The 11,176-nt window shown below is 38.9% G+C and overlaps 1 protein-coding gene and 1 non-coding gene across 2 annotated transcripts; one reads left to right on the top strand and one right to left on the bottom strand.

Annotated features, from left to right (window-relative positions):
* The first annotated feature begins 5,423 nt into the window (after nt 1–5,423).
* LOC122672024 (probable methyltransferase PMT15) lies at nt 5,424–8,826 on the top strand. Its single transcript, XM_043869536.1, has 6 exons — nt 5,424–6,133; nt 6,981–7,191; nt 7,281–7,581; nt 7,673–8,071; nt 8,173–8,250; nt 8,358–8,826. Exons 1-6 carry the CDS (start codon nt 5,456–5,458, stop codon nt 8,602–8,604), a joined length of 1,914 nt encoding a protein of 637 aa, XP_043725471.1. The 5' UTR covers nt 5,424–5,455; the 3' UTR covers nt 8,605–8,826.
* Nucleotides 8,827–9,701: 875 nt separating this feature from the next.
* On the bottom strand, nt 9,702–9,775 carry TRNAI-AAU. Its single transcript has one exon. It is a non-coding gene; the product is annotated as a tRNA-Ile (tRNA).
* Nucleotides 9,776–11,176: the final 1,401 nt, after the last annotated feature.

Genomic DNA, 11,176 nt, shown 5'->3' with positions numbered 1-11,176 from the left:
AAATTTTGTGTCGTTATTTTTTTTCTCCTCCAACTTGCCTATGTTCACTTTTTCAACGACGAAACACTCCTATCCAAAGCTGAATGCTTAACCACCTACCATCGTGTAGGTTAAATTTGGTCCCCAAAGTCCTAACCATATCATATTTTACCATTTTTTCTTCTATTACCCATTTTAATTTTGTAAATTCTATTGAAACATAGAAATATGTTATGGGTCGCTTTCTTTACTTTTTTTTTTTGGGTTAATGAGAGCATCCCGGTTTGACTATTCCCTCGGGGTCCATTTGAGCCTATAGTCACAAGATCGGGTCAATCAAGGATTTAAATAGAAAGTCAATTAAATCCAAGGTGAGTAGTCCCAAGAAGATAAGAGGAGTTGAACACAAGTTGCCTGTCAATTTAGATTAGTGCTCATGCCAACTCTGTTGGACCACTACCTTTTGGGTTTCACTTTCTTTACTTAATAATGAGATAAAATTCAATATGATCTGATTGTGGAGTCCTCTATCACATTTATAATGGATCCAATCACAAGTGGTGAAGCTTAAACTTCACTCAAGGAAACTTACCTCTAAGAAAGAAAAGGCAACATCTAGGATTACATGTGTGTAGGACCCATTACATCTTCATCTATAACTTTTCAACCATTGGATCCAATCCTCTGGATGGATTAGAAAAAAAGTATTTTTGACCTCATACAATTATTAAAATTAAAATCGAGGATCGAATCGATCCCTGTCAATTCTGATCTGATCAGTACCAAAAATCTTAGAATTGACTATCGGATCTAAAAACTCAGTGTGCTAGTGACCAAAACCTTAAATCAATCGTGTCTCAACTTTAATTCAAATTGATTGATTCGATTGATCAAAATCTAATTTTCGAACGGTGCATACAATTGACTAATAAAAGATGGGAGTTAAGGATGATCTCAGAATCCACTCACAGTACCAAGGATTGAGATATTGGTATCGGTCTTTGTTGGTACCGATCTGATACCGAACCAAATTAGCCGATATTTGTGTTTTTTGAGGATTTTACCCTTGATTTGATATCAATATTCAATCCAAGATTGATCAGATATCGATATCAACGTTGACCAATACCAATACCAATATCAATATCAATGCGATCCGGTCAATCCAACCAGTCCAAAACCGATACCTCAATCAATGATCATAAGTAATATCACATTATAACTAATGAAAAAAGAATCTGTTCATCAACGGTGAAAGAAAACTTAAATCCATATATTTTGCTTTGAATTTGGAAAATCGGATCGAACCGAATAAAAACAAATTTCCGAAAGAACCCACCCCCCCCCCCCCCCCCCCCCCCCGGTATGCGTGTATCGGCATGAGTGGGGTCTGAAGCGAATGCGCCGGAGCTGCAAACACGAGCTCTTCTCACGAGGCGTCACTGAATTACTAACTACTACCACTTCGCACCATCCGATATCGCTTCTTAGGAGGCTTTCGAAGTTCGAAATTTTAGATTTCGTGTTGCTTTATCCCAAGTTCCTCTGGTATCATTCATTGATGGTTGACCCCTTTTTAAGGTGACACAAAACTCCTGTCTTGAAGTTTGGTTAATGGGTTTTACTTAAAAAAGATTTGGTTAATCCCAACTCCCAAAAGGTAATTTACAATTTCGCATCAACTTAATTCAATACAAAGCAACCTTTTTTTTCCCGATAAAATACAAAGCAACTTACCACCGACTAGATAGCGTTCGTTTCCTCTTATATTATTTTGAGAGAGAACGTTAACTGGGCACGTGCAACGTATTGCTTCTATGCATAGATACAAGGGCATGTGAAATGACTGTCATACTTCTATTGAAAGATAGAAATTCTTGAAGGTGCGGTGTGGTCATTTCGTGTACCCCTGATGTAGGGGGCAGCATATTGTATGTGCCGAAATAGCGTTCTCTTTTCTTTTATTTTTTTTAAATTATTTATGAACCACTAACAAATCCATTGGGTTCGGAGAGAGAGATAGACCCATGGGAGTGTTGGTGTAGGCTGCCGGACAGAAAACTACTTTCCCTAATTTATTTATGAGAAAAGAAATGTTGCTTGGTCACGTGGTTCCTGTGCTCAGACATAAGAGAGTATCAAATTATTGCCCCATCTCTTCTGAAATAAAAAATCTCATCCATGTTGATGTCCTTGTATATACTCTCATTGGCTCTTGCTCTAGTGCAAGGGTTACACGACCAAACAACGTTCTCTTGGGGGGGAGTGTGCGGGCTGCGCACAAACACAGAGTGAGGTGGGGGGGAGGTAGGAGTGAAATGAGTGTTGCCCATGAAAGCCAAAAATGCCTAATATACTGATGCTTCTTTGAACATTCCCGTTAGCCTGGTATGCACACAGGGGCTACACTCCCCCTATAGAAAACTTTTCCCCATATTTTATTCTACCACTCGACGAATGGAGACTCTCCATGTGAATAGAAGACTATGGAATCCTTAAATTAACTAATCAATTTATTTAATGGTCAAAATTACTCAAATATTTAGTTGTCAATCCCACCAATGATGGTTTGAGGAATCAAAACCGAATTGGGTGACATAATTCATGTTTGATATTCATTTTGGACCGTTGTTTCCTTCTTTTAGTAAAGAAATAATAGAAGATGAATGAAATTTACCTCTTTTTAACAAAGTCAATAGATTTATTGAATCCTCAAAAAATCCACAATATTTTTTTGGGAATCATTATAATTCTTATTCACAATCTTAATTTCTAAAGGTTTCGGTCAGTTCAAGACTTACTCTAATTAATTCTGATCTAAGTCGGATTGAAATCAATGAAGACCAATTCCATGTTTGATTCCAAGTTCTTAAACCATGATCCCATCCGATTACCCACAATATTATAAAATTAGGTGCCCTAAGCAATGACCATCCGTAAAACTAATTCTTTTTTATTTTTATTTTTATGTTTCAACCTTTGAAGTCTTGGAATCAGGCTTTACCATTGGTCTTGGCCAACATCAATATGGTACTGATATGTATCAGCCGGTATCAATCAGAATAAAAAAGGGTGAATTCAGTGCAGGACGCTCTAGCCATTGTGGGGTCTGGGGCGCATCATAATGTATGGAGCCTTACCCTTGCTTTCGCACAAAGGATGTTTCCAGATTCAAATCTACAACCACTTGATCACAATGGAACAACGTTACCGTTGCACCAAGGTATCAATCAGAATCAATTTTTATTTTGGGTGAATAAATTATATATTCTTTTTTTGATAATTAATAAATTATATATTCAATAAAAGCACAGACATAGAAGAGCCCCAAAAGAAGGGAAAACATAACAAAGAGGAGAAACAATGAAGAATAGAAAATACAAAGAGGGAAAAAAAAACCTTTCCACTACCCTTCAAGAACGGATATAGGGAATATGAAGTTCCAAGAAGAAGCAATGTGACCGATTCCTAGGATAGTCCTTCCACGACATGAAAGAGTGACTAATCTTAATTCTGACTTCATAGTAGATGATAATTTTGGCCAATGATACTTCTAAGGTTACGTCTTCTTCATATATATATATATACCAATGATAAGTATTTATATTATGGAGAAATGTTTTCTGAGTAGGACGTAAGGGCCACACCCAGACACATGGGGGGGGGGGGGAGGAGAAATAATCGGTATTGGGCTCTCAATGGTTGCTGCGCCTAACATGGCCCCTGCATCCCACGCAGAGAACACTCCCCCCTTATATTTTATATCGAGATCAATCACAACCAATCCCATACCGATACCTAAACCCTTGTTTAGACTTCCGAAATATGGAATAGAAGTAACTGAAGAAAAGTAAAGAAGAAAATCTAGCAGACAAAGCTTTTTGTCGGACGAGTAATGGGGCTTGGGGTTTTAGAGGGCTTAGAGCAACACGTCAGGGATCTTCACTTTTCAATTTTCACAGTATTTGGGAGTTGCTAGGGAGTAAGTAGGAAAAAGGATCTTATCCCGCTGTGCAGCACCACTAAGACAAAAAAAATAGGGGTAAGGTAGTCATTTCACAGGTGGATCCCACCTGGACCCACGTGTGAAATGACCATCTCCCCCCTATATTCAGGATGGGTTTTGGTGATGCACAGTGCAGCTTCCGCCACAGCTGCACAAGATCCAAGTCCAGTGGGTAGTGGGTACCACGAACACCACCACCACCGCCGTGCATGGCTTTGACCTCCGGCTTCCGTTGTCCGTACCCCATTAATACGAGAAGGGTTACGGTTGTGGACCAACTGACCAACCGGCATCATCGCCCCTCCCAAGTCTTCTCTCTTGACTTACGCTTCTCATTTCTTTAGTACGGATTATAGACTTACTGGTCGCTTGGGCAGTTGGGCCTGGGCTGGGCTCAGCTAAGGTGGGTTTGCCTTGTTCAGGTATCATCATCGATTGATAAATAATTATAATATATATGCAAAAAAAATCCTGAAATCTATGTTTATTATTAATCTAATTATTCTTTTAATCTTAGTGGCTCCCATCATAAACTAGATACTATATTATACTTGTTTTTGATTAGCAAGCCAATTAGCCAACTCATTTATACTCTAGATTTTGGAATTAGGTTTTGTAAAATGGGAAATTTTAATGCTTAATTAGCGTGTGATGCTTTCCCAGACATAGTCAATAGCCCCGCAATTTTTTTATTAGGGAAGAAGTTTTCCACGATGTCAATGTAATATCGTCTTTTCACATTAGTTTTTTTTTATTATTATCGTTTTCTCTCTTATACATCAAGACCATGTCGGTCCTATGCGTATCATATCATTCCCAACACTGTCATTGATGTGGTGTGAGAGACTTACCCCACCCAAACTCTTGTTGCAGGAAACCCTTTATGTCTTATCTCTGTCCTCCTCAAATGAAATGACCTCATTGCCCTTCATTATTTTACACTTTATTGGCCCTAACCCATCATCTCTAGTTGTATGCAATACATGGAAATAGAAGATTCACTTATAAGCACATGGATAACCAATTTAGTAAAGCAAATTGGTTGCCATATACAACATCATGCATAGTATCAAGTTTTAGTTTATGGGTTTTGGCCTTTCTAGACAGGCACAACCCATTCATTATCTATAAGAATACTAGGGGCAAAAAATTATTTTAAAAAATAGTTTATAGGGAGTTCATGAAAAGTATGCTACCCCAAATCCACCTAAGTTGTATCCTAATTTAGGTCAACGCGGCCACTCCCTTGCTCCCTTTATATCAATTAAACTTTCCTGTTTAAACCACACAAACGCTTTCTTAGTTTCTTAGGTCTTAATCTGTTTATGGGTAGCTAAACTCATAAACTCACTAACCCATCTCCCCTCTCGTCTCCTCTCCTGGCCTCTGCTCTGCTCTGCTCTGCCTCTCATTCCCTTCAAAATTTCAACACCTCCATCACTGGTTTTTCAACAACGGTGGTGGACGGCCATGGCGGGTCCTTACCACCCTTATTTTTCTGCTTCATCAAAACCTTTCTTCTTCCCATACTGGAAGAAATCCAATCTATTAGGCTTGGCCTTAGTCACCCTTCTCTGTTCCCTTGCATACCTTCTCGGCATCTGGCAACACAGTGGTGGAGTCCCTTCCATCTCTCGTCTGGTCAATTCGGTTCCTTGCAATGACATTCAGAGCAAAACCTTCACTCCTAGTTTAGATTTCACGACCCATCATGCCGCCGATGACTCTCCGACGACGATGGTTACGAAACATTACCCACCTTGCGATATCAAGTACAGCGACTACACACCATGTGAAGACACCAAGCGATCCTTGGAGTTCGATAGAGATAAATTGATTTACAGGGAGAGACACTGCCCGAAAAGAGGAGAATTGCTCAAGTGTCGCGTGCCAGCGCCGTTTGGGTACAAATACCCATTTAAATGGCCGATGAGTCGGGATTATGTGTGGTATGCGAATGTGCCGCATAAGGAGTTGACGGTGGAGAAAGCTGTTCAGAACTGGATTCGATTCGATGGAGATCGATTCAAGTTCCCCGGTGGTGGTACCATGTTCCCTAACGGCGCTGATGCTTATATCGATGATATCGGCGAATTGATTAATCTTAAGGATGGATCCATTAGAACCGCCGTTGATACTGGTTGTGGGGTAAGTTGTTCTTCACCTCTACTTCTCTCTCTCTGCATTAATGGTTTCCTTCTCTCGATTCGCTCCTCAGTGTTGACTTTTTTTGAGAATTGGGTCTACCTGTTCACGTCCCCAAGATCAAATCTTGGGTCAAGTGTCGTCAACAGTAGAAGTTTCAACCCATGGATGGATTAAAATGAAGAAAAAATCTTTTTGGGATTGGTTTTTTTTTTTTAATTTGATTCGCAAAACCCTTCTGAGTTCTGAAAATTTAGACTTAATGGAGATCAGAACTTCTCTGTAGACATGGCTGAACCAGTCACATCTGGGTTGTCACCTTCCTTCTTTAGCTTTACGTTACAAATTGTGTAGAATCACAGAAGGAAGGAAATGAGAAGTTTCCTGACAGAGTCTGGCAAAGCATCTCGAAAAATATGGCATTTATTCATATTTACTTTTTTGTTTTTTATTCTCTCCCGAATGCCGTGGTGAAATAGAATTTATAGAAATAGGTTGGTGACATGTAGGCGTTAGGGGTATTTATGTAAAAGTATGTTATCTAGATTCCAATCTTACGGTCAGAGCAACCTCCTTACCCTGCGTCACCTTCTCTTCTTCTTCTTTTTGGCCTTGTTTGTCTCTTCCTCTCATGGTAAGGAAGAAGCAGGATCTCGATTTTCCTGGAACCAATGTCAATCCAGATCCTCTACTGCGAGCTACCCGATCCTTCATCTTTTCTTAATGTCCATTAATTTAAAAAAAATCTAAGATCTTGCCCACTTTACTCCGACATTATCTGACCATGAACGGGAAGCTTTACTGTGATTATGGATGGGATTCAGATTTGCCTTGATTGAATCTTTTGCAGGTCGCAAGCTGGGGAGCTTACCTTCTATCACGTAACATCTTAACAATGTCGTTCGCCCCAAGAGATACCCATGAAGCTCAGGTACAATTCGCACTCGAGCGAGGTGTTCCAGCGTTGATCGGAGTAATGGCTTCCATTAGACTTCCTTACCCATCCCGGGCATTCGACATGGCTCACTGCTCTCGTTGTCTCATCCCCTGGGGTCAATATGGTAGCTCTCTCTCTCTCACTCGAACATTGTCTGTTTTTTCTTTTTCTTAATTGATTCTCATTGTCTTCTCCAATTGGGTTCGGAATCAGATGGGCTATACCTGATTGAAGTGGATAGAGTTCTCCGCCCTGGTGGTTACTGGATTCTGTCAGGGCCACCAATCAACTGGCAAAAACACTGGAAAGGCTGGGAAAGAACAAAAGAGGACCTTAATGCAGAGCAATCTCAGATCGAAGCAGTAGCCAAGAGCCTTTGTTGGAACAAACTTGTCCAGAAGGGCGACATTGCTATCTGGCAGAAACCCACTAGCCACATCCATTGTAAAAAGAATCGCAAGGTCGCCGGAAAGCCCCAATTCTGCAAGACATCACAAAACCCCGACAAGGCTTGGTATGTTCTGCTACTGTTTCAAATCTAACCCATCTTCTCTTTCATTCTTAAATGACAAAAAAAGCTTACAAAGCTTCAATCTTTGCTTCAGGTACACCAAATTGGAGACTTGCATAACCCCTTTACCAGAAGTTTCTGACATTAGCGAAGTCGCCGGAGGTCAGCTTGCTAAATGGCCACAGAGATTGAATGCAATTCCTCCGAGGATTAGCAGCGGAAGTGTGACCGGAATCACAGCAGAGATGTTCAGAAAAGATACAGAGCTGTGGAACAGAAGGGTTGGATATTACAAAGCTATTAACAATCAGCTTGGGCAGAAAGGAAGTTGCCGTAACTTGTTGGATATGAATGCTTACTTAGGAGGGTTTGCAGCTGCACTTTCTGTTGCTGACGATCCAGTGTGGGTCATGAATATCGTCCCTACAGAGGCAAAAATCGACACGCTTGGAATCATCTACGAACGTGGAATGATCGGAACGTATCAAAGCTGGTAAGCTTCACGCATCCCATTTTGATCATTACCTGTTTGTAGAAAGTCTTCTTTGATTTCCTTAGGTTAAAAAATCTTTTCTTTTTATAATAAAATTGCAGGTGCGAAGCCATGTCTACTTACCCAAGAACATACGATCTCATTCACGCTGATTCGATCTTTAGTCTATACGAGAACAGGTAAAAATATATAATTTATCAAGATAATAACCAGCTTTATCTACCCTTTTTTTTTTTTTTTGGGATTCTGAGATCCTTTTTCTACCCTTTTGTTTTTGGTGTTGCAGATGTGAAACAGAAGATATTATTTTGGAGATGGATAGAATACTTAGACCTGAAGGCTCTGTAATCATCAGAGATGATGTAGATGTTTTAGTGAAGGTGAAGACTGTTATCGATGGCATGAATTGGGATAGTCAAATAGTTGACCATGAAGATGGGCCCCATGTAAGGGAGAAGCTTCTATTTGCAATGAAGTTATATTGGACAGCTCCTCAGTCTAGTTCAGATCAAGACCCTAATACAGCTTCTTAGGTTTTACAATTTTTTTTTCTTTCAATTCTTCTCTATCTCTTCTCTCAAATTGTTCTTTGTAGTGTTTCATTGTCTCAACCTTTACAAATTCTTTCAAATCTCTGTTTTTAGTCTAAACCATGTTTAGCTGATAGGGTTGAATTTGAATTTGTACATGGTTCAGAAAAGGGAGGTGGCTCAACTCACCACCAACCCCGAGGGTTCACCAGCTTTGACCAAATTTCATAGATTATAGTGAGAGAAATTGGTTCACCATCACCCCCTCTTTTTTTTTTTTCTTTTCTATTTTATTTTTGGTGTATGTTTGATTAATTAGATTCCTTTTTGATGGTTAATAAAAAAATTTGGGAAATTCTTTTAACAACAAAATAAAACAGTTAATTACATGATTAAGCTATAGACATTTGCAAGTATACATATGGTATCTGGATAAGATCTACTCTTCCTACTATGCTAATGTCTACATCCATCGGAGAGAATCAGAGAATATTGTAGTAATTAAAAAGTACTACATCTCTTTCCAACTCACCTCAAAGAGATAATAAAATCATCACCATAGAAACCCTTGTTTAAGGTTGAGCGTGAGGAAGAGAGCTTGTAACGATGGAGTTAAATCTCACGAGATGGTCATCGATTTTAAAAAGTCTCAAGTTTTTACTCAACTCGACCAGTTTCACCGTGTTTTAACATGTTTCGACCTGAACACTTATACCACTGTCACTTAACTTCATCAAAACTTGAGGAAATCTGGCTAAAAACCAGGACAAAGACTTATTTATGCCAGAAACCAGGCCAGATATTTATTTATGTGTAATAGCATTTTAATAAATGTGACACTTATATTATTAATTGAATTAAGAAATTATTCATAAATAAGTAAATACACCCTATTTGAATACAATAAAAATAGTAAAAAACTCAAATTCCAAAAAAATAAAAGGTCAACCCCCAATTCAAGAACAAAAAACTAAAAATTATTGATGCTTTTCTCAAATCTAAGATCTAAAAATAAAATATTCATTTGTTTTGATGTATAAAATAATATTTCATTTAGCATTCATTCAAGCACACTAAAATAAGTTTAAATATCATATTTTTGGCCCATGCAGGTCTCGAACCTGGGACCTTCGCGTTATTAGCACGACGCTCTAACCATCTGAATTAATGGGCCAATTATATTTTTTAATGGCCCCCTTCTTAAAAGGGGCCACCGTCCCATGATCCCATTCTAATTTGTTGAGAAAATCGATTACATCTGCTCCCATTCCTATTAAATCGCTGCCATGTCTCCGAAAAAAAGGTACGATAAATCTTTTTATAGTTATCGTGTACTTCCATATCATCCGTACACCGTTTTGGCTGTCCAACCTTGCGATTTTCTGTATGTATTAACCGTATTCTAACCCACATTAGGGGGAGGGGTAGGGGGAGTGTTAGGGGTGGGGCTAGGCAGGCGAGGGGTTGCAACTTGCAAGGAAGGGGCAGGGTGTGGGTGGCGACGGGTGTGGTGGGTTAGGTTGCACTAGGGGGTAGCGGTGGGTGGGGTGGTTTGGGTTGCAACAGGGTCGAGGGTTGGGGGTGGGGTGGGGGTGGGTGGGTTTGCATGAAGAAGAAGAAGAAGAGTAGGGTGGGGGTTTACCTTTCTAAGAAGAAAATCAAATGACTATTTTATCTTTCAATTTTGGGACTTATGTGTATGTGATCATTAAAATGATTGTATAAATGGTTAAAAACGATTTTTGTCCATCATAGATAAATCGTTCTCGATCCTATTATGAGTTTTCTATTATTCTATTTTATTTTAAATAGAAACAAAGTTAATAAATGATACCACACACATCTAAAAACCTTTTTTATGCCCCCCCCCCCCCCCAAAAAAAAAAAAAAAACAGAGGGATCTTAAGGAAAACCATCACCCTTTTTCTTTAATAAATATAAATAGTTCATATAAACCAAATGGAACTACCCCTTGCTTATTCTATGGAACTACCACTTACTTAATCTGATAGACTAATACCAATAATAATAAAATAAAATAAAAACTGGAAGGAAGTTTTGGCCTCTCTGTGGGAGGACAATCACATGGCCTAGCAATTATGAATATTCCTCTTCTATTTCAGTTGTTTATTATTATATGAGGAAATAGAATAATAACTTCAACACCCAAGTGGAAGCTATGGGTAATGGGGAGAATGGAGTCATGCACTCCCTCTTGTAGTTTCTTATGTCATTGACCTGTCCTTCTCTCGTACAATGGAGAAGCACCACATTCACCACATGGGGAGAAGATTCCTCACCAAACCAGTGTGGGGGGAGGAATCTGCATGCCACAGTCAAAGGGTATCTCAATCGATTCAGTTTTGGGTATTCAGATTGGTTTTTATTTAGTTTATATTTTGATAAATTGCAAATTAAAATCGAATCAAATAGAAATCATCAATTAAAATCAGAATTGTTTTGGATTTAGTCTGGTTTTATTGGTTTCTTTTCGATTTTCTTTATCCAATTCACATTTAGTTTATATGTGATTTGTAGTCTCAGTTTTGGAAAACGGTTAGCAATTTCGTTTTCT

Source organism: Telopea speciosissima, chromosome 1, assembly GCF_018873765.1.
Source record: "Telopea speciosissima isolate NSW1024214 ecotype Mountain lineage chromosome 1, Tspe_v1, whole genome shotgun sequence".
Taxonomy (NCBI): Eukaryota; Viridiplantae; Streptophyta; class Magnoliopsida; order Proteales; family Proteaceae; genus Telopea; species Telopea speciosissima.
This window is presented reverse-complemented; position numbering and strand designations above follow the sequence as displayed.